Source organism: Emydura macquarii, unplaced genomic scaffold (assembly GCF_026122565.2).
Source record: "Emydura macquarii macquarii isolate MOO-44397 ecotype Brisbane River unplaced genomic scaffold, CSIRO-AGI_Emac_v2 contig_2897, whole genome shotgun sequence".
Taxonomy (NCBI): domain Eukaryota; kingdom Metazoa; phylum Chordata; order Testudines; family Chelidae; genus Emydura; species Emydura macquarii.
Window position 1 is genome coordinate 52,861,944 of NW_027133034.1, and position 24,441 is coordinate 52,886,384.

The 24,441-nt window shown below is 40.7% G+C and overlaps 1 protein-coding gene across 4 annotated transcripts in view; it reads right to left on the reverse strand.

Moving 5' to 3' along the window:
* Positions 1-8,917: 8,917 nt before the first annotated feature.
* Positions 8,918-24,441, reverse strand: part of MAST4 (microtubule associated serine/threonine kinase family member 4) — a 414,690-nt gene continuing 399,166 nt past the window's right edge. For all 4 annotated transcript variants that reach the window (XM_067569128.1, XM_067569127.1, XM_067569130.1 and 1 more), the window contains 5 exons: positions 23,045-23,274; positions 19,861-19,983; positions 17,481-17,617; positions 16,079-16,260; positions 8,918-15,233 (listed from right to left, as the gene is read on the reverse strand). In XM_067569128.1, the coding sequence (XP_067425229.1) occupies positions 11,344-15,233; positions 16,079-16,260; positions 17,481-17,617; positions 19,861-19,983; positions 23,045-23,274 (4,562 nt within the window). In that variant the 3' untranslated portion in view covers positions 8,918-11,343. The remainder of the gene's footprint in view (positions 15,234-16,078; positions 16,261-17,480; positions 17,618-19,860; positions 19,984-23,044; positions 23,275-24,441) is intronic.

Sequence of the window (24,441 nt, forward strand, 5' to 3'; positions counted from 1 at the left end):
ACTGGAATGGGTTACCTAGGGAGGTGGTGGAATCTCCATCCATAGAGGTTTTTAAGATGTGGCTTAAGAAGTCCCTGGCTGGGATGATTTAGTTGGGGTTGGTCCTGCTTTGAGCAGGAGGTTGGACTAGATGACCTCCTGAAGTCCCTTCCAACCCTAATCTTCTATGATTCTATGTTTTGCCTCTTTATAAATCCATGGTATGTCCACATTTTGAATACTGCGGGCAAATCTGGTCACTGCATCTCAAAAAAGATATATTGGAATTGGAAACGGTACAGAGAAGGGCAACAAAAATTAAATGAGCAAAATGGAGAAATGAGTGTACCAGGGTGCTTTGAGGGCCAGATAGTCTAGTGGTTGGCATGCCAGACTTCCAGCCCTGTTTCCCTGGTCAAGGTGCCTCAGTCTTTCAGGCAGTGGAGATAGGGAGACCTGGGCCCTCCCACTCCACCGGATCCCAGCCCAGAGACCGAGACAGTCAACACCAGAACAGGGGGCGCTCCGAGCAGTGAGTCTAAATCCATTGCCCTGGGCTACTTCCTATCAGAGTCCCTTCAGTCTGGGATATGGCCCATACAGCCCAATTCACTGGGGTGGCTTGCCTCCCGTAGTGCCCTCCCGTGGATCATGGGTGGTGTCCTGCTGCAGTTCCAGGTTCCTTTGGGTGGGGCAGCCGTAAGTTTGATGAAGCCAAACCCCACAATGTCTCTGGGTTGTAGTCACCCAGTTACCTCAGTTGCCAGAGGCTCCTATGGCTCCTCCACAATGTCCCTTGGCTGGGAGACAGAACATGCTCCCTGGTGGCTGCCTTGGCTGGCAGTCCTTCCTTTCAGGTAGGGTGGCAGCTACCTCCTGCCTCTTCACAAGTCAGCTCTGAAGTGGCCTAGGCTCTCTCCTTTTCTCTCCACTCCAGGCATGGCATTGGCTGTAGGTATGATGAGGCGGGGCTAGCTAGGCCCAAAGGCTCTCTTTAACCTCTCCTGGGCTGGGGAGCAGTTTCTTTGCCTCATCACATGAGCATATATAATTTGCTTTCCGTGGGAGATCTATGCTTCCCCAATTACAGTACAATTGTTGCACCTCTCTGCCAAATCTCACTTGTTTTTATTTTTATCCCACCTCTCTGCCAAATCTCACTTGTTTTTATTTTTATCCCACCTTGGTCTGCTGTCATTTTTGTTTTCTCTTTTATTTAATTTAGAATGTGAACTCTCTCTGAGCAGAGTCTTTGCTTTTTTATTTGCCTGTCAAGCACTATTCATACCTAGACGTTATACAAATAATAAAGGTGAAAAGCATATGCTGCCCATTACCAGACGCACACATCCTAAATATAGAGACTTGACTCCCCCTTCTGAAGTAATATTTGTATATAAATGCAGTGCATCACAATGCACGGATTATATACTGGGAAATTCAAAGTCTAAAGATTGTTTTTTGTGGATTATTTAGCAAGGATATAAATCAACAGAAAGTGACACTGGATTTATCCTTATAGGATTTATTTACTCGGTAGAGCTCTGATCGGATGCAGCACTTGGTTCTCAAGCAGGTTTTGCTTTTCTGTCTTATTTTTTAAGACAGCTGGAGAGCTGACACACAAAGAGATGAACTGAATTGCCTGAGGTGAATGGTGGCTGATGGATTTGAACTCAGTACCATCCTGGCTCCCAGCGCACTGATGTAAACAAAATTACAACACACTATAAAACTTGCAATGCAAGGTTTAAACATTAGTATTTATGCAGAGAAGGAATCCAAACTGATTTTAACTAACAAGTTATGTTTCAGGAGATTAGGGAATAAATTGTTAGATTTAAAATAGCACTTACCTTAACTCCACATTGAAAAACCAGCAATGCTCAGAACAAAGATCTTTCTTCCCTATCATTGACTAGGAAAAGGCTGATGCTCCAAACAGACTGCGGACCACTACAGCAAGATGCAGGCCAATTTCTAAAGCGATTAACTTAAAAATAAACTTTTTTTTGGAAAAAGGATCTTTATAGAATCAAAGAAGATTAGGGTTGGAAGCGACCTCAGGAGGTCATCTAGTCCAACTCACTGTTCAAAGCAAGACCAACACCCACTAAATCATCCCAGCCAGGGCTTTGAAAAGCCAGGCCTTAAAAACCTCTAAGGATGGAGATTCACCACCTCTCCAAGTAACTAATTCCAATGCTTCACCACCCTCCTAGTGAAAATGTTTTCCTAATATCCAACCTAGCCCTCTCCCACTGCAATTTGAGATCATTGCTCCTTGTTGTGTCATCTGCCACCACTCAAAACAGCATAGCTCCATCCTCTCTGGAACCCCCCTTCAGGTTGTTGAAGGCTGCTATCCAATTCCCCCTTATTCTTCCCTTTTGCAGATTAAACAAGCCTAGTTCCCTCAGCCTCTTCTCATAAGTCATGTGCCCCAGCCCGGTGATCAATTTCATTGTCCTTTGCTGGACTCTCCAATTGGTCCACATCCTTTCTATAGTGGGGGGGCCCAAACTGGACACAATATCCCAGATATGGCCTCATCAATGCCAAATAGAGGGGAATAATCACTTCCCTCGATCTGCTGGCAATGCTCCTACTTATGCAGCCCAATATGCTGTTAGCCTTCCTGGCAACAAAGGCATACTGTTGACTCATATCCAGCTTCTTGTGCACTGTAACCCTCAGGTTCTTTTCTGCCGAACTGCTGCCTAGCCAGTTGGTCCCCAGTTTGTAGCAGTGCATGGCATTCTTCCATCCAAAGTGCAGGACTCTGTATTTGTTCTTGTTGAACCTCATCAGATTTCTTTTGGCCCAATCCTCCAATTTGTCTAAGTCACTCTGTATCCTATCCCTACCCTCCAGCGTATCTACCACTCCTCCCAGCTTAGTGTCATCTGCAAACTTGCTGAGGGTACAAAACCACCCCACCCTCCAGATCATTAATGAAGATATTGAACAAAACTGGCTCCAGGACCAACCTCTGGGACAGTCTGCTTGATACTGGCTACCAACTGGACATTGAACCATTGATCACTACCCATTAAGCATGAAGATCTAGACACCTTTCTATCCACCTTATAGTCCGTTCATCCAACCCAGACTTCTTTAAATTGCTGGCAAGAATACTGTGGGACACCATATGAAAAGCTTTGCTGAAATCAAAAGTATATCACGTCCACCTCGTTCCCCACATCTATAGAGCCAGTGATCTCATCACAGAAGGCAATCAGGTTGGTCAGGCATGACTTGCCCTTGGTAAATCCATGTTGACTGTTCCTGACCACCTTCCTCTCCTCCAAGTGCTTCAAAATGGATGCTTAAGAACCTGCTCCATGATTTCTTCAGGATCTGAGGTGAGCAGTGAGAGCAGGTGTGGGGTGGAAGGAGAGTCTATAGCCCAGATCCTCTCTGCTAGCCCCTGAACCTAACGTGTCCCCACATTATTGGGCAGCGTCTATCTTCCCTTCTGCTTTCCCAGAGCCCAGCATGGCATTCAGTCTGGGCAATGGGCATGCAGGAGGGGTGGCTCGGGTGAGCAGATGACCCCGACATTAGGGGATTTGCCTTATATAGGACTCTATTACCCCCTCCCCACCCTGCTATCTTTCACACTTGCTATCTTATCTTGGTCACCCTAGGCAGATCTGTCATTTGGACAAAAATCTGTAGATCAGCACCTGTCCTCTTATGTATTTTGTATGGTGCTGGACACAGTGTGATGGTTTAACAAATAATTGTATTGCTGTAACAACGACAACAGCTTTTCACAGTGGGTTTTGTATGGGGGAAATAACTGAGCAAACAATGCAGTTTTGACTTGTGAATAGCACAAGAAAGAGGGTCAGGCATTTCCTGACAATTGATGATCAGCAGTGTTCAACTGATCCCACTGCTAGGACGTGTCCCAATCTAGGGACTATCACTGTCTCAATGAACCTTTCTCCTTGGAGCAATAAAGATCTGTGTATCCTTGTCTGTAATGCCCTTTACTGAGGGGCTAGAGAGGACTCAATCACTCCCAGGTCAAGGACTCAGCCCAGGAAGAACCTCACCCGCTTTCCACTTCTTATCTGAACAGTACCCTTCCCTCCTTCACCCTACGGGGCCAGGAATACTAAGGATGCTTCCATGTGGCTCACAGCCCCCTCAGTCTCCTTGTCTCATTAGGAAAGAACCAGGGAACATTCAATGAAATTAAAAGGTGGGAAACACAAAAACAACCCAAGAAAATACTTTTGCACACAACCTGTGATTCAGCTGTGGCACACACACAGTTACAGGAAATTGTTAAGGCCAAGAACTTAAGATTCAAAAAGGGATTTGACATCAAATATATCCAGAGTTATTGTAATTAATGACACAATTTTGGAAGGAATATTGAAACTGGTGCTTCAAGGCTTACTCCAGTCTCTAACTATTAGAGGTCAGGATGAGAAAATATACCACATGTTCAAAAGAGTTGGCAGTTTTTCAGAGACACATTATTAAGGGCACAAGAACAAACTATCCCACAGCATAGGAAAGATAGGAAGCGTGGCAAGAGACCACCTTGGTTTAATCAGGAGATCTTCAATGATCTGAAGCTCAAAAAAGAGTCCTACAAAAAAAGTGGAACCTAGGTCAAATTACAAAGGATGACCATAAACAAATAACACAAATATGTAGGGACAAAATTAGAAAGGCCAAAGCACAAAACGAGGTTAAACTAGCCAAAGACAAAGAGTAAGAAAATATTCTACAAACACATTAGAAGCAAGAGGAAGACCAAGGTCAGGGTAGGCCTGTTACTCAATGAGGGTGGAAAAACAAAAACAGGAAATGTGGAAATGGCAGAAGTGCTAAATGATTTTTTGTTTCAGTTTTCACCAAAAGGTTAGTAGCAACTGAACAACTAACTTAATGAATGCCAGTGAAAATGAGGTCTGATCAGAAGCTAGAATAGGGAAAGAACAAGTTAGATATCTTCAAATCACCAGGGCCTGATGAAATACATTCTAGAATACTAAGGACCTCATTGAGGAGATATTTGAGCCATTAGTGATTATCTTCAAAGAGTCAAGGAAGATGGGAGAGATTCCAGAGGACTGGATAAGGACAAATATAGTGCCAAACTATAAAAAGGAGAATAAGGACAGCCCGGGGAATTACAGACCAATTATCTTAACTTCAGTACCCGGAAAGATAATGGAGCAAATAAACAAGCAATCAATTTGCAGACACCTAGAAGATAATAAGGTGATAAGTAACAGTCAGCATGGATTTGTCAAGAACAAATCATATCAAGCCAACCTAATAGCTTTCTTTGACAGGGTAACAAGCCTTGTGGATGGGGAGGAAGCAGTAGATGTGGTATATCTTGACTTTAGTAAGGCTTTTGATACTGGTCTTGCATGACCTTCTCATAAACAAACTAGGGAAATACAACCTAGATGGAGCTACTATAAGGTGGGTGGCATAACTGGTTGGAAAACCGTTCCAAAAGAGTAATCATCACTGGTTCACAGTCAAGCTGGAAGGGAATATCAAGTGAGGTCCCACAGGGATCAGTTCTGGATCTGGTTCTGTTCAATATCTTCATCAATGATTTACATAATGGCATAGAAAGTACACTTATAAAGTTTGCAGATGATACCAAGCTGGGAGAGGTTTCAGGTGCTTTGGAGGATAGGATTAAAATTCCAAATGATCTGGACACACTGGAGAAATGGTCTGAAGTAAGTAGGATGAAATTCAATGAAGACAAATGCAAAGTACTCCACTTAGGAAGGAACAATAAATTGCACACATACAAAATGGGAAATGACTGCCTAGGAAGGAGTACTGCAGAAAGGGATCTGGGGGTCATAACGGATCACAAGCTAAACATGAGTCAACAGTGTACATGGTTGCAAAAAAAGAAATCATCATTCTGGGATGTATTAGCAGAAATGTTGTAAGCAAGACACGAGAAGTAATTCTTCTGCTTTAATCTGTGCTGATTAGGCCTCAACAGGAGTATTGTGTCCAGTTCGGGGCACCACATTTCAGGAAAGATGTGGACAAATTGGAGAAAGTCCAGAGAAGAGCAACAAAAATGATTAAAGGTCTAGAAAATATGACCTATGAGGGAAGATTAAAAAATTGGGTTTGTTTAGTCTGAAGAAGAGAAGAGGGGGGACATATCATCAGTTTTTAAGTACATAAAAGGTTGTTACAAGGAGGAGGGAGAAAAATTGTTCTTGTTAACTTCTGAGGATAGGACAAGAGGAAATGGGCTTAAATTGCAGCAAGGACAGTTTAGGTTGGACATTTTTCCTAATGTCCTAATTGTCAGGGTAGTTAAGCACTGGAATAAGTTACCTAGGGAGGTTGTGGAATCTCTATCATTGGAGATTTTTAAGAGCCGGTTGGACAGACAGCTGTCAGAGATGGTCTAGATAATACTTAGTCCTGTCTTCAGAGCAGGGGCCTGGACTAAAAGACCTCTCAATGTCCCTTCCAGTCCTATGATTCTATGTATGTACTGGGGGGTTCTTACACCTTCAACTGAAGCATCTGTTTCTGGCTACTGTCGGAGAGAGGACACTAGGCTATAAAGATCTTGGGTCTGAATCCAGAACGGCAATTCATTCTTATGTCCCATAAAGGTTCTTCCAATATGACCAGCCTCCCATTGACTTTAAGGTCAGAAGGGACCATCGTGATCATCTAGTCTGACCTCCTCACATTACAGGCCACAGAACCTCCACCACCCAATCCTGCAATAGACCCCTAACCTCTGGTTGAATTACGGAAGTCCTCAAATCATGGTTTAAAGACTTCAACTTATAAAGCCAACATCAAATGGAGCCATGGGCGCTCAGCGCGGGCAGACAGCAAAGGAAGGCCCCAGATGCCCATCACACACTCAATGGGAGCCTCTCCTCATGGTGGCTGGCGTTCCTGCTGCCAGACTACCATGTGAGGAGGGGCTCCTGCGGTCATCCTGGAGTGGCTGGGCTGGAGTGACAGCGGGAACTCCAATGGACTAGGGCTGGCTTTGAAAGCTTGTGGCAATTGGGGGAGGTCCCTGATGATTGGAAAAAGGCAAATATAGTGCCCATCTTCAAGAAAGTGAAGAAAGAAGCTCCAGGAAACTACAGACCGGTCAGCCTCACCTCAATCCCTGGAAAAATCATGGAGCAAGTCCTCAAGAAATCCATTTTAAGGCACTTGGAAGAGAGAAAGGTGATCAGGAACAGTCAACATGGATTCACCAAGGGCAAGTCATGCCTGACCAACCTGATTGCCTTCTGTGATGAGGTGACTGGCTCTGTGGATGTGGGGAAAGCAGTGGACGTGATATACCTTGACTTTAGCAGAGCTTTTGATACAGTCTCCCACAGTATTCTTATCAGCAAGTTAAAGTATAGGTTGGATGAATGGTCTATAAAATGGATAGAGAACTGGCTAGATTATTGGGCTCAACGGGTAGTAATCAATGGCTCCATGTCTAGCTGGCAGCCGGTCACAAGTGCCCCAGGGGTCGGTCCTGGGCCACTTTTGTTCAACATCTTCATCAATGATCTGGAGGATGGGGTAGATTGCACCCTCAGCTAGTTTGCAGATGACACTAAGCTTCGGGGAGTGGTAGATACCCTGGAAGGTAGGGATAGGAGACAGAGGGACCTAGACAAATTGGAGGATTGGGTCAAAAGAAATCTGATGAGGTTCAACAAGGACAAGTGCAGAGTCCTCCACTTAGGATGGAAGAATCCCATACACTGCTACAGACTGGGGACTGACGCGCTAGGCAGCAGTTCTGCAGAAAAGAACCCGGGGGTTACAATGGATAAGAAGCTGGATGTGAGTCAGCAGTGTGCCCTGGTTGCCAAAAAGGCTAATAGCATATTGGGCTGCATTAGTAAGAGCATTGCCAACAGATCGAGGGAAGTGATTATTCCCCTCTATTCGGCATTGGTGAGGCTGCATTTGGAGTATTGTGTCCAGTTTTGGGCCCCCTACTACAAAAAGGACGTGGACAAGTTGGAGACAGTCCAGTGGAGTGCAACAAAAATGATTAGGGGGCTGGAGCACATGACTTATGAGGAGAGGCTGAGGGAACTAGGTTTGTTTAGTCTGCAAAAGAGAAGAATGAGGGGGGATTTGATAGCAGCCTTTGACTACCTGAAAGGGGGTTCCCAGGGAGGATGGAGTTCGGCTGTTCTCAATGGTAGTAGATTACAGAACAAGGAGCAATGTTCTTAAGTTGCAGTGGGGGAGGTCTAGGTTGGATATTAGGAAAAAGTTCTTCACAAGGAGGGTGGTGAAACACTGGAATGGGCTACCTATGGAGGTGGTGGAATCTCCATCTTTAGAGGTTTTTAAGCTGCATCTTGACAAAGCCCTGGCTGAGATTATTTAGCTGAGGTTTAGTCTTGCTTTGAGCAGGGGTTTGGACTAGATGACCTCCTGAAGTCCCTTCCAACCCTAATCTTCTATGATTCTATGGCTGAGAGCAGGAGAAAAAAAATCCTGACATTTGAAAGTTGTGCGAGATAATGAGTTAGACTTAATTTTACTTAGAGATGGCATCTCTTGCAATTAATTTGCGAGAGTTGGCATGTCTGGTATCATATACCCACGTTACAGATGAGAAAACCGATGCAGCCCCTGGTCACACAGCATGTACGTGGCAGAGTTCGGGAAAGCACCCAGATAAACTGAATCCTAATCCCCTTCTCTAAGAATTAGTTCATGCTGCCCCACATAAAATACTTAGTTAGCCTGTTCCTAAAAGTTACTAAATTAGGTTGGCAATAAGAACCACCAAACAACATATACACATTTAGATCATACTGGAACATGATAAACTAGAGCATGATCCACTGAACCACATACAAATGCAGCATAGTACAGAACTGCATTTAGTAACAAGATGAAAAAGGGATTAAAGAAAGCTAATGACATCTTTTCATGCTCAATTTTTATTTCAGTATTATGCAACTGCATAAGTATAAATATTTTTGTTCAATATACAACAATTATGACATCCATAGGGAGTTTCTTAAAGAAAATAAGACTGCAAACACTTTATTGCACAGACCCTAACAAACGGTTTTGTAAGCTGATAATCTACAGCAGGAAGTCTACAAAGGAGCATGTCATAATCTACAATCACACAAAGATAGGCCATCTAGTACACGGGTAAGAGGATCTCTAACAGCTCACTGGTAAACACCAACAAACAGGTACTACATGAACACAAGCTTAAGCACTGTTACGCTTCCAAAATGCAAAAGAAAACCCCAAAACAAAAACAAAAAACAACAACCCTTATTTGGCAGAAGTGATAATGCACTATACAAAATATACATAAAAGATACATTTGTAAACAAATAACTAGATGTGTTTTAAAGGAAACAAGAGGACAGTTTAAAAATGCAAAAGACTGTAAACTAGGAAATACCTCCCAGTCAGAAATGTCATGATACCTAAGTGCATTAGTATTTGGTTATAACAACCACCGAAGCACAGATATATACTGTAAATGCAGAAATCATTTTGTCTTCAAAACAGTTCAAAAATATTTTCTCCAGTCATATCGTGTGAGCACGTAAAAGAGGAAATGAATGTAATAGCGCCATGTAAAAAATTAGGAGGACTTGCTATCAATTTTATCTTTTAATCACAGATTCATTGGAATGAATTCAAACCCAACTAAGCAGTGGGAAAAAATTAGCATACTGGTAGTGCCTTACAAATCTCTAAGTGAAATCACACTGTGCTTTGAGGAAGAATTTTATAGCTCTAGAAACAGAAAGAAATTCCACAGGAAACCGATAGTAGATTGGCTCTTATGCAGATACTTATAACACAAATAAGCAAAAATACCATTTTATTGATACCAATAATTTAAAAATACTCATCTGTGGATATTTCTGTAGAGCTCTTGTACATGTTTCAAACTTTACCTTTTGTCCTTCAAAACAAACCAAATACTTCCACACTAAAATGATCAGACAAATTCAACATGTTCCACAGTATACAAAATTTAAATAAGGCTTAGCAAAAAGTAATAAGGACAATCACATTCTAGCACCAAATAGCTCCAACAGGTCCCTTTGTTACAAAAATGCTGCTTTTTTAATTACAATATTTACTCTTTTTTGCATACAAATAAAGAGATCATGTTATGAAATGCCTGGAGCTACTCAATGCATTTAGAAATGAATGTGAAACCCAGAGATTACTTGCTAAAAACAGCAAGTTTAATCTACAACATAAGGCCCCAGCTATGTATTAAAATGTATCAGATGTCCTGATCTTTTTTGAAGATATGATACTGAAACCACTTTTTTCCTTTTTACCACACTTGTCATAAAAGAGAAAAAAGCTAAACTGCATGAAGCTAGTTACTTAAACCTACATACCATGATAATTGATATTCTTTAAGTTCATTAAAAAACAGCAATGGGAATAGTACTGCAAGTCATTTTTTTCTACTTGTGCCTCACTCTATAAAGGCCTGCATTTAAAAGAGCTAAAAGGGAACCAAGGCAGGATTGCAGCAGAAACTAAGCACATGTGCTTTGGAGTCTCAGCCTTGTCTGAGGTGAAGGTCCCAGGTAGCCTCCCTAAAGACAAGATGAGAACATCTGTTTCACCAGATAATGCTACTCAATTGGATGTAGTGATAACAGAAGCTTCTCTCTTCACTGTAACTAACTATGCCTTTTCTAAAGAGAGGTGTACTGTGCACAAGAGAGATTTGGTTAGATCTTGCATTGGATCTGGTGAAGCAGTTAGACAGATACAGTACTATCAAAATCTATGGTTATTAAAAATACACATAAAAACTTACAATAAGCCACCATATTTTTTTCTAATTTTTGACACTATATAGAATTTCTAACAAGTAAAAATGTGGCTTATTTTCTTTCCTTTTAAATCAGACCAATATTTGTGTGTTTTACCCTAGGTCTGAGTTTCAGTAATTCTGCTTCATATCTGATTATGGCATATAAATGGCAAAGCAACTATCTTTTAAAAAAAAAAAAAGGTAATAGTAAACAATGCAATCAGCAGCAACGTATATATGCTACATTCAAAACCAAACACTTCATGAGATATTTACAGAGAAAATCTTTTTCTCAACAATTCTCAACTGTAAAGGTACTTTTTTACAAATACTCTATGGTAACAGTTTTACCGGTTACATTTGGGAAGGCATTTTGAAAAAGGTCCTCTCTTTCTACACCCTGCCCCTGCTGAAGCAGCAGGAAAGCTTTGCCACATGAAGATACCATACAGTGCTGGTTTCAGAAGGTCGTCAAGACTCATCAACAAATTTTCAGCTAAAGTCTTCAAGTCACAGCTGCCAAATTACTGCCATTAAGAGGACTTTTTGTGAGGACTGCTCCGTGAGGCGTCCTTTCCTCGCCTCTGCCGCACCGAGTCTTTCTCAGAAGAAAGTGCATTAGGACGGTCAGGGGTGGTTACTGACCTGGGTAAATCTTTACCTACATTCTGTTTTTTTGCAGCGGGAGACTGAACTTGAATGGGATCTTTTCCCTTTACATCCACAGTGTTGTTAGCAGAAAGAGGCTTTTCTTGATTCCCAGGTTTACTCCCAAGGTTTGAGGCAGGATGAAGAGCTTCTGCTGGGATAGCAGAGCTATGTACGGCCAATAGTGAAATGCTCTTAGTGATTTCTCTTTTACCATCCCCCCCTGTAGAAGAGGTGGTTTGCTTTTTCAGTTCCTTGGAGCTGGTGACAGGAAGCTCTGACAATCCTGCTTTAATGTTTGTTGAAGCCACATCATTGTTTGCTGAAGACAAACCAGATGCTTCTTGCCTACATTCGGGGAAGTTTGGTGGACAATTCAGCTGTTTTGATGGAGTTACAGCTGAACGACATGAACTCTGCTCAGTGACAGATGATAAAAGCTTTGCTGTAATCTGCTTGTTCACATCTGTTAACTGTTTTTGATTAACTTGTCCCTTCCCTTTTGAATCTGGAATGCCTTTGCTAACTATGGCTGCCTTTTCTGCTCCTTTCCCCCTGGCATCACAGTTTGTAAGGGAAAGGCTTGGCTCCAATTTCCCACTGTCATTCTGAACATAAAGTGCTTCAGTGCATTTTTTTCCTTCAGGTCTTTTGTCTGCAGTGATGGCCTGATTACTTGGGCCCTTGTCTGTCTGTTTGCTCAACAAGAGACAGTCTTTCACAGTGGAAAACGTTGGAGGCATGTTTTGCTTTTCACTTGCGTAGAGTTGCTTTTGATCAGCAGCCTCACTGAAACCTGCTGTTTCCTGCCTTAGAAAATGCTTGGAGTTTTCTGGGCCTGCTGATGCATGGCTGTTGAAAGATGACTTAAGCTTGGTATCAGGAGTGCTGCTATTGATTTGGATTGAAGGTGCTGAACTGTGTTCCAAACCCAGAGGCCTGTCTACCTGAACATGCTCATTGTTGAGTTCTCTCTGAGAAATTGGAACTAAAGAAAGAGAATCCTGCACATTTTTATTGGCAGGTTTCCCATCTTTCCGGGAGCCAGCAAAGGGCTGAATAACGGGTTCTTTTATGTTTGCAGTGCATTGTTTTTGTGCAAATGTGAATTTGTCAGAGTGTTTAGATTTAGAGGAACAAGTTTCATTTACTTGCCTGGATTTATTATTAGTGCTTTCCACATATGCTGAAGCAGCTTTGACTTGCTCTTGAACACCTAAATGCACATGAGCATCTATTACACAGTTCCTGTTTACCATCTCTCTTACAGAAGGAGAACCTGAAGCATTAAATTGCTGCCTAGTAATCAAGTTGGGTAGCTCTCTCTCAGTAGTTTGAAGCTGTATATTGCTGGACTGTTTTTGATCTTTCTTTCTCAAATCTCTGGAGTTGTCCTTCTGCATAGAGGAACACATTATTGATTTTTCACTTTTAGTATTAAGCTCTACTGATGGTTGTACAGGCCTTTTGGGCAAAGAAATTTCACTCTTTAAGTCCATAACTTTCTGCTTGTTCATGTCCCTCTCCTCAGAAGTACCAGCAGGGGTAATGTCATCTTTGGCAAATTGTTTTGGTAAATCTTTGCCATCTTTACACTCCACCTTAGAGCCAGCTGCCTGCACTTTTGTTGTTCCATGTGTTTGAAGGGGAATGGCAAAGTCAATAGAGTTTCTCTGAATGGTTTTGGAGTCACTTGTTTTAAAAGCATCTGGAGTAGATTTCTTCATAGATGAATCTCTGATCTCCTCAGCCTTCATAGGGAAAGATTCATAATTTCTTTGTGCCACCGGGTACTTAACAGGCAACTCCTTCTGGATTTGCCTCTCTTTTCCTGCAGCTTTTTCAGAGACGCCTTGGGCTGTGGAAGGTGTGGAGGATGCTGGGGCAGTGTGGACACACTGATTTTGGACAGTGTGCAATTTTGCCTCAGTCGCATGGTTCTTCAGTTTTGAATGGAAATCCTCTTTCTTTTGATCAACTTCCCTGACAGAGATGTTGCATGTAGTAACTGGGTTGGAAATCTTTTTTCCCGTTTCTAGTCCTGCAGTCAGAGGGATTGCTGGTGCATTTTGAAAACTCCTGCTTGATTGTGAAAATTGGGGCTCTAGTAGATTAGATTTACTAGACTTTGAACAGCGTGACAACACCTCTTTCTTACAGGATATCTCCCCCTTTACGCCATTGCCTTGAGATGCTAGAGGCATGGGAAAGCCCACACCATTGCTGGTGCTTTGACTTTCTGGTAGCATGCATGAAAGCAGTTCTGTCTTTGAAGCCTGTGGCCCAGACAGTAAGGCAATGTCTAAAGTGCCTTCAATTGGTTTCAAACAAGAAACAGATCTCCCTTCCAGTTTATATTCCGATGGACTTTTTCTGACAGGGGACTCAGTAGAAATCAGGGCTGATTTTTCCATACCAGTTTCCACTCGGCTATTCAAGGCTTTGAGAGGAACAAAAGAAACTGAGCTAATCTGAGCAGCATGTGCACTACTGATAAATGCTCTGCTATCAGCAACTGTAGAGGAATCCTGCTGTATATTGATGGGTCTGACTGTGTTTAGTTGAAGGCATTCATGAACATTTGATGTCAGTTTGGGCTTTAGCACTGGACAAAGGCTGTCATCTTTTTCTTCAAAGGACATTTTCTTTCTGAGATAATCAAAATTTGCAAGCTTACCATCAATTCTTTCAAACTTGACAAATTCTTTTGTTGGTGCATTTTTGTCTGTGTTTTCTCCCTTTCCATTGAGCATCCTGTCGGATGAATGAGGTAGCACATCTTGCAATGTACATGGAGGGGAAATTCTTTTGAAGTCGTAAGAGATATGACTGAGTTCATTAAGTGGAGGCCCATGACATGGCACATGCGTGTCTGAAGGAACATAGTCATTTGGTCTCATGTTTGCATTCTTGTGAAGAGTGTCTTTGAGTATGCAACCTACTGATGGAGTCTCCAGGGCAGTAATTTTAGTTTCAAAGTGATTTGATCTTTCCAAAGCCTTCTGAAATGTTTTTTTCTCTTTTTCTTCCAGTCTTAAGGTAGCAGGATTTTCTGACTCACCATTAGGCTCATGTATAATGCTTGCTTTCTGCAGACAATCTTGTTTCTCAGCAAGATCTTGCTTTTTCATAACTATCTTGACCTTTAATTTCTCCCGATCCAGCTCATCGATGGACTCTTGCCTACCCAACTTTCTGGAGACAGGGCGTTTCAGGCAGCCTTGCTCTGCAGGCCTGACGCGGGTGAGTGATGGCACATCACACACATTCTCCTCCAGGCTCTGAAGAGTTAATTCTCTTTGGGACAACTCCTTATTCACCTCTTCTTGGGTCACTTCAAGACTGTGTTTACGTGAACATAAGTGTTTCTTGTCACAGCCATAGGAAGGTGCAAGTTTCTCTTCAGACTGGACCCTTTTTAGCAGTGGAGACCTGGGGGGCTCAGCGCTCTTTGGCCTCACTATATGTCTTACAATAGTTGGAGGGGAATGCATCTTGCTAGGAAATGCCTGAGCTATTTTTGAATTTCCAACTGAATGCCCCAGTAAAGGTGATGGAGATCGCTGAGGGGATGTTGGCTGGGGTGTTGGAGAAGGTGTTCGTGCCAAAGGAGAGAGAGGAATGCTGCCAGCTGACTTGCGTCTTCCTGATCTGTATCTTTGTCCTCCAAGCTTTGGACCCAAGCCATGAAGAGTGCTGGGTCTTATGTGACCTGAGCCAGCTGGAGAATTGGGTGCACTTGAGCTAGGGGAGCTGCTTTGGGAGGAATTGGTACCTAAAAAAGAAAAATATAAAATATATCTTCAGTTCTTGTCTCTAATAACTAACAGAAGCAGCACATAAAAAATGAACTGATAAGCATTTGTACTATCTGCCAAAGCATTCCATGGTTTAGTAGGCTGGACTGCAAAATAACATCACTCTTATAAAACATGTTTTTTCCCTACATTTAAATTAGCAATTATTTTGCCACAGGATTTAGAAGGTAATATTTTCTGCCATTCCATAGAAAAGTTCCAAGCTTTCAGATGGTATACACCTTCAGCAATGGATAATAAGCAACAATTAACATTCATTTTTACAGCTCCTAAAATCATGAGAGAACTAAAATGGGGGGAAGGGGCAGGTGAAGCAATCTAGAAATCAAAATGATGTGATGTTTGAAGTCTACTATATCTCTACGCCCACCCATCTTTCCATGGTAATCCGCATTTATTATATCCCACCCGGGTCCCATGATCTAGCAATGCTTTGCTCAGTGTAATTTTCATTCGTTTACTAGTCATGTTCTCTCAACTAGTTTTAATTTTTCTATAGGTATTTTCTATAGTTGATTTATTCATTCATCAAGTTTTATTTTTTATTCATTTTAGATTTTTAAAAACTCAACAAAAATAAAATTTTGGAGCCAAACCCTAGCAGTTTCCTTTTAGGTGCTTCTGCACCATACCAAAATCTTTGACTTAGTATGATTACTTTTCTTAATCCAAATGAAATCAAACAATTCAGTGTCTTGGATTTCACACAGGTGACTACTCTTACTGGAATTCGGTATAGATTAAGCTTCATGAAGGTGGCATATATTTCCATCTTCCTTAATATTCTCCCCTAACAACTCACCAGATGGGAAATCGGGAGTGGAGCGGTAGCTTGGAGTAGGAGATCTGGGAGACAAGCTGTGAGTTGGGGAGCCAGGCAAGCTCTCTCCTGAGGAAAGGGATCGGTTCAGGCAGGAGAAACTTCGGCTCGTGTGAAGAAGGGGAGAGGGCTGCTTGGCTAGCTTTTTGAAGAGAGACCGCCTCCTAATGTGAGCACAGGAGAGAATTAATCAGGAGATAAATCACAAATAAATCATCACAGCAGGAGCTCTTAATCCCGGCTTTTAATAACATCCCTATTCCCTCCCCTAAAGTGAATAGTACAAAACTGTGAAACCATTAAGACTTTAGAAAAAAAAGGATGAACTGCAGAGAGATGGGATAGAAAACGTGACCTCAGTCTATCATCTCCAAAAATTACCCACTACACTTTCTCTGGAAAATTGAGTTACATATAAATGAGTGTAAAATCTGGTACATTATTTCTTTGTTTCCTTAGCTTAAGACCATACCAAAATTCATGGAATTGTTTAGTGCCAGTGTGGGGGGCAAGGGTCTCCTCCAGCCCCTCTTCAGATCCTTATACTGTCTTCCTCTCCATCCCCTCTTCCTCCCCTCCCCCATCCAGCAGATACCCCAGGGAGCTCTCGGAGCAAACAAACAAAAGAAAGGCCCTCTCCCCTCTTTCCTCCTTTATGGGAGAGGGGAGTCCATGGGAAAATAAAGAGAGGTAAGGGTGACTTGGCACTCAGGTAGTCTTCCTGGGTCAGCCCTTTGGACTTGGTTTAAATGGGGTCTCCGTCCAGCCCCTCCTCCTCGGGTGTATTGCTCTGAAGCTGACTCTTGCAGCTGTGGGAGCGGTAAGGCTTGTTGCTGTCTCCCTCTAGGTGAGCCTGTCTTTGCTGTCTGAAGCAAGGAAGCCCTCTTCCTCTTCACCACACCTTCCTGAGGCAGGTTTCTCCTTTGAAGTTCCCCCCTTCCAGGCAGAACAAGCCTTGTAGTTGCATCTCGATGTTAAATAGGCTCAGAGGAGCTTGTTAGTCTCCTCTCTGTCAATATGACGGCATGTCCCTTCACAGCGAGCAATATGATTGGAGCTGTAAAAAATACGCATCAAGACAATCCTAGATTCAACCCAGTTATTCACTCTCTCATTTCTATATCTCTGTGTGCCTTGCAGAAAAAGTGGATCTTTAGGAGGGATTTAAATAAGGATAGAGTGGCGGGTTGCCCTGGCACAACAGGATGGGGAGGACATTTCATGCATATGGGACACCATGGATGAAGGTAAAAAGATGCGTGTGGGAGAGGAAGAGAAAGAAACGGTGTAACAGAATAGTTTTTTGATGTGGTTCTACATACATAAGCACATGCCTACACATACAAAAGCAACATATATGTCACATAACAAAACTACTACTCACCTTTCTAGACTCTCTTTCTTTTTGGTTTTTTTACTGCGTCTAACCATTCTGCTCCTGTAGCTATTCCTCCTGGCTGGTCCTGTTTTGATTGAAGTGTTCTCAAAGGGGGTTGTAGTAATTGACACTTTGTTTCCACTCTGCCAAAATGATGAGAGGGTTTAGGAGTGAGTAATACAGAACCACTTTCCTTTAAATTGGAAGTTCCATTACAATGCAAATGCAGCAAAAGACCAATCCAACCTGGGAGTAAGGAGCTGACAGCGTATGTAAGCACTCTGTATACTTATGAGTCAGTCACGCTGTAGGCACTAGTCACCAGGAACCAAAATACACACAAATTGGTAGGTTACCGTATTCATCACTTGCACCTTCAAATCAGGTGCCTGCTATTAAACATGAGTACAGACAAGTTCTCAATCAAGCTTTTGTGAAAGCGGCTACAGTGTGATGGAGTCAAAGCTTCTAAGTTTCCTTCATGCCCAGACCCATCATTTTTAGGCCTAGTGTAGATTTTTATTATTTTAATTAGTTAGAAGGAGACCATGGGTTGGCCAAAATTGCAAATTTTGAAGACATTTAAAATTCTGTAACTTCCATTCTCCCCCTCCCCCTCCCCCCATTTTCCCACAACAAGAATGCAGCTGTCATTATACCTTCAATGAACTACCTCATTGAACTCTCCCTTTCTCAAAAGAAACCAGTCATTACAACTGTGAAGCTGAGATGGAGAAGCCACCTTCATGACAGTCCCAAATAAGAAGTAGCAAACAATATGTATGTAGTTTACACAAGTGATGTTAGTTATTTGAAGGTAAAAGCATCTCAGAGTTGTTTAACTGAACTGCCATGGGCTGTCCCATAATTTCATTGACACATAAGCCTGACTAGAAATAAATAAGGATCTGTAGTTCTATGTTAGCACCAAAACCCCTTGCCAAGAATAGCATAGCACGAAGATAAAGTTTTCCTTTGTCACAAGACTGTGATAATAAATCAAATCCATTAATTCCAGGTCTGGTCATTGGATGAATTGCAACATCGCATGCTGCATTTACACTTATGAATATTGTAAATAGCATCACCTAATCATCTTTTCTTTCCTTTCTGTAATTTCTTATTAGCTTTAAAAATCCTATTTTGCTAATAAAACTTAAATTTACATTAATTCCTTAGACAAGGAACACATATCCAGAGAACAGTGAGAAACCTATTATAGGTAATTGGCTGCCTACAATTATTTAACCAGTTTGTGTTTTATAACATATCCTTTTCACATAATTTACTCATTTGAGAGTTTCTCTGGTTTCAGAGAGAAGAAAATTAATCTGAGCAAAAAAAAAAAAAAAAAAAAAAAATGATATTTTGACCTTTTCTATTATCTCTATATTCTGTTACAAATGTGCTGCTTCCCAATCCACTTTTATGACTGACTATTCATTTTGACAGGTGAAGTTGTTCATACAACACCATGAAATTATTAATAATGAAGGAAGAAAATGTACTGCTGTCTAAAATAATGCTGACCTACTTTTAGTCTCTGCTGCAAAGATTATAGAAAAATTGCAGTACAATGTGCTACAGTGAAGCAATGTAAAAAAGAGAATATTGTATTCTGAAAAAATGAACCATTTTGTAAAGCTTCTAAAGAAAAACCAATATAAAATGATCTAATAAGATAAGTCCTGGTCTGTCCTTGCCGAACTGGAGCTGTGTACAGGGTACAAGGGTGTGTCCACATGGATCCAACTGCAAGATCAGGGCCTTACAAGCTCAGTTGCCTTGGACAGGACACGGGAATGCATGAGCAAAGCTACTTTTGAGACCTCTGAAATTTAAGACTTAATAGTCTCCACTTTCCTTTCTTTATCGTAAAGAACAGGAGAAGTTTTTTGTTTAATTCTTTTCTTTTGGAATTTTCTCTACAGATTCCATTTTAAAATGGGCACACTCTAAACAAAGTTATCATCTATAGCTTGAAATGCACAAAAAAATCCCTGCTATGAATCAAAAGGAATTGTAATTAATGACATTAGAGGAACTATGCTTTCCTTTTTCGCCAATAAATGTTATTCTCACTTTTTGAAGGAGAATAGGATGCTTAGTGTGGACATGTCAGTATCCTGAATATACCCCTAGCTACCTGCTACATCAGTAGCAGTGTCAAGTACTAGCACAGAAATGAAAGGCTTGGATGTGCTTATGGATTCAGTGGTTTCTTTCCAGGTCTGTCCAACTATCAGTTTAGGATCTGTACCCTGACAAGCACTAAATACATTTTCTGACAATAACTAAAATTTGAAGGAAAGGCATATGTAAACCAGGCAGGTAAGGTGTAATATGTACTAATATACAAAGCTGGTCTAAAAAAGTAATAATGTACCTTTAACAACAGCTCTATGACTTCAGTGTGAACAAGACCATGAACTGGCTCTCCATTGATATGAGTGATCAGATCCCCAGCCTTTAGGCCTGCTTGATAAGCTGGGCCTCCTTCTTCAACGTTCTGGAGGTCAGAGACAAAGAGAAGAGTTCTTTGAACAAAGCAGGCTTCCAGGAATCCTCGTTCTTTCAAATGGTGCTCAGTTTGAATGAACTAATTAACTGTAAACAAACTTTGGACTTTCAAACACAAGACTACATTGAAATAGCCTTATGGTTTAATGTGATATGAGTAAAAGGAATTCAGACAGTCCATTCCATCTTTAGTAATTCATGTGGGTCCAAGTTTTACAGCTCATGTTGGGGCAAAGCCCACTGAAATCTTTCCACTGACTTCAGGAGGCTTTGGTCAGGTCCATTATTCTTGGCATGAGATAAAAAAAATGAGTGATTTGCTCACTAAAGCTGAGAACTCAGATTTTGATCCAGATTTTTAATACCCCAAAAGTTCAGATATGCTCAAATCTAGGATGTTTGGTTAAACGATAATAAAGATGGTGATTATTTGCATATTCAGATCCAGATTCGAATTTCTATATATGCCTCCAACCCTTTCCCTCCACCACCACCAAAAAAAAAAGAGTTCAGGAGTGTTCATATCTTGGATTTTGGTATGGACAGTGCAGTATCAAAGCACTGCAAAGTTCACAAAGGCAAGATGTCCTTCTCTTGGTTTAAATCATTTATTGAATTTTAAAAGTTGTACACAGCAATTTTTTCATTAAAATAAGTGACACTTGTAAGGCTAAAAATAACTGCAGTAATTTGAAAAAAATAAGATTGACTTATTGTACGGCAGGTTTAATATTTCCCCCTTCTTTTTTCACAGGACATTACCAATGGCAGTGATCAGCTCCTTTGGAGATGTTATGATTTCAGACACGATTCCATTGTTTAAGGGTATGTCTACGCTGCACAGTTTACCTGTGTTTTAGACCATATCTCCCCACTGTAATCCCATTTCCACAGAAAAGCCTCTGACCTTACATCTGAGCTAGCTTCCCTGGCTAGGACTGTGGGTTTGAACCTGGAATCTACTTTAACTTGGGCTGGAACCCATCTCCATTTTGCAGTGAGGACATAGGCTAAATCACTCAAGTACTGATAGTCCTATAATGCCATTCCTGCAATTCCACCCCAAAGGACAGACAAGTTTTCCCACAACTGACTAGGAAAGAATCCTAGAATGCCTCAGCACAAAGAACCATGGTATACACCCCTAGACACACAGGTGAACACAGAAAAAGTGAAGACATAGTAATGTAGTTAGGGCTTTGCAGTGGGGATGCTCACCCCTTGGCTAGGCTAACCCGGGTACCCTATTAAGAGCACTGAATCCAACTTTGTGAAGGAGATGCTGCTGCATCAGTACTGTGGCTATTTTCAATGTTAAATATTGCAGTAATTTAAAATAAAGCATCAGACTACAAGTGCCATCCAAATTAAAAACTGTCTGCAAAATTTCATTTAAAAACATTTGTTACTTTTTTTTTTTAACAATAAAAAAAATCCCAGTTCCAAAAAAGAGAATGAATGGCAATGAATAAAGAGGAACCAATATCCCATCCTTTGGTGTAATTCAGTAGTGACCAGAAGAGAATAAATAACCCATGAATAATTATTTAATAAATCAGTTTAATTTTTTCCCTGTTCATAAGCTGACCCATGAACAGATAATAAAATCCACAGAACACTTTATTCTTCAGAAATTATTTGCCCACTTCTACAGCAAATTGTTTTTCTTCTTTAAATTATTCTAATTGTGATTATTACAATCAACTATACAATTTGTGATTTGACATATTGTAACTCATTTAATTCAATTAGTTATATAAATTAATTGCATACATAATTAACTTATGTAACTAACTAATACATCTTAAGCAACTAAGATACACAACTAGCCAACCCAGAATGAATTTTGAATTGCATACTGAATTGTCATAATCATAATTCATGTAGCAATTCATGCTATGTTGATTCAGTATAGAACTCACACAGTCAGAGAACAAAATCAATACCATATCGCTTCTGTAACTAACCAACACAGCACAAATTGCAAAATTTATAACTGCATATATAGTTTGAACATAATTTGAATATTTAAACTTTCTAATTAAATATTTGCTTTTCCTGTGTATTCATGCTAGTAAAGCTCAACGCCTCAGCAGGCCATGGAAAGCAAACAAAGAGCTGTGAACAGTGAAACACAAATTCACTTATGAACGTGAATAAAAATACTTGTCAGAAAAAAAAGTCCACTGCTCACTGAGCTCTAGTAGCAAGTTACTATCTACTAGTTGTGTTTGGAAATCTGGGGAAAGTTGGTTATCTCCAATAAATTCTAAGGCGAAAAGGGATCATTGCGATGGTCTAGTGTGACCTTCCATATAGCACAGAACACAAAACTTCCCCAAAATAATTCCCTGAGCGTATTTTAGAAAAACATCCAATCCTGTCTTTAAAATGGTCAGTGATGGAGAATCCACCAAGACCATTGGTAAATTGTTCCAATGATTAATTACTCTCATTTAAAAATGTACACTTTATTTCCCATCTGAATTTGTCTAGCTTCGACTTCCAGCCATTGGATCGTGTTATACCTTTCTCTGCTAGACTGCAGAGTCGTAATGTGACTGGAAAGGTGTATATGCTCATAAATCCTCTACTACCTTGCACAGGAAAGATAAAGGAAGGAATGGTCATAGAGGTTTAGCTAAACTTCACTTTGATTGGTAGGTCAGTGTCATGGGATATTACATTGCTGGTTCCATGTTATTGCTACTCTGTGAATGTACAAATGACCTTTCATGAGCACTAAATTTAGTAAGGGTGAAATTCACCATGTAGAGGGCCAGCATAAGACCGAGAAAGCATTTAAGACCCATTAAATAATAATCAACAGACCCTACATGTGATTCAGGTAATGCATAGGTTTCATGCTGGTCCTCTGCACACGGACAAGTGTCACCCTAAGAAAATAATTTGCCAGATTGCCTCCCTTTAAATAATGACTGCATACAAGTCTATAAGATATCTGATGCAGCTTGAAATGCCCCTTAACTGCAAATATATTAGCTTCAAACTTCTGTTGTCAGAAACATTGAGGAAAATTTTATTCTTACCCAAACAATATGGTGCACTGTGTAGATATCACTGTCACCCACATAGACCCTGATTGCTCGGATGGTGAAGCCATATTTTTTTCCTGAACTGTGTATTAATATAGGTTGATGAGGGGTTGCAGAAGCAATTGAGGAATCACGGCTAGGGGAGGAATCTCTGGAGGATGAAAGATCTGAAGAAAGGGAATGTGGGGACATAGGACTTCCCAAAGGAGAAACACCAAAGACATCTGGAACAGATGAACATCCTGTTAGAGCCCATTCTGATTGTACACAAACATATACAGATCAAACAATGACAATTTTAAAATTAGTAAACTGGTTAAAGTTTTATGGCATAAAAAGCAACTTATTTAATGATGCCTGAATTGTTAAGAACACAAAACTTCACTTTCATGATCAACATTAAAATGACACTGGGAAGATATTTTCAAAATATTTATAAAACTCTGTATTTTATATAGTCCTTTTAACTCCTCATCAAAGGCTTGAAATGACAATCTATTCTCTGAACAGAATTTTTCTTCCACCACACGCACTGTTTTGTTACTCTTCGGCTCTTCTAACTCTCAAAGTGTAAACTGTTTGGGTTTTTTTGTTTGTTTTTTGTTTTTTTTTTTAAATGGAAACAAGTTGATCAAAGACTGTTCGGAAAAACAAGTCCCAAATCTATTTCCCAACAAATAGACATGGAAGGAATGCTGTGCACTTTGCTAGTAAACATATCACACAGACACATGCTTGTAGGCCCAAAAATAAGGAACTGTCCACTAGCACTAAAGACAGTTTTCAATAGCTGGATTTTGGGTAACTTTTCTGAGAATCCCAATTTAAATTTTATAATAACTACTGCAATCAAAATAATTAATTTTAGTTCCGACTTAAAAGAATAACTTGACATTGTCACGACAAACCACTATTACTTTTGTCCTAATAGTATAATTATGGCCACATTTTATGTTTGCTGGTAAAGCAATGTTATTTAGGGGTACAAATTTTTGTCAACAATTCTATGCTGACAGAAGCCCTAGTGCAGATGCAGTTATACCGGGATAAAAGTGCTTTTGTTGACAATGCCAACAGTTGGGCCTGAAAGCATTCAAGAACAGGCAAACGTTCTTCAGACATTTCCTCTTATTTCCCCTCTCATTTGACACTACTCATGATCAGCAAGTGTGTGGTGCAGGAGACAGAAAAGTATATCCTGCTCCTTTAGTTGTCTAGTGAGTAGGGAGGGAAGAAATGGAGTGGTGCATGGGAACCCTTCACAGTTGCACTGGGTGGATTGACTTTTGTCTCCCCTAAGGATTTGTATACATGCACAGAGCTATCATACATGCATTTTTCCACCTTGGTTCTCTGAAGAGGTGGGAGTTCAGTCTTTTAACTCACGCCCC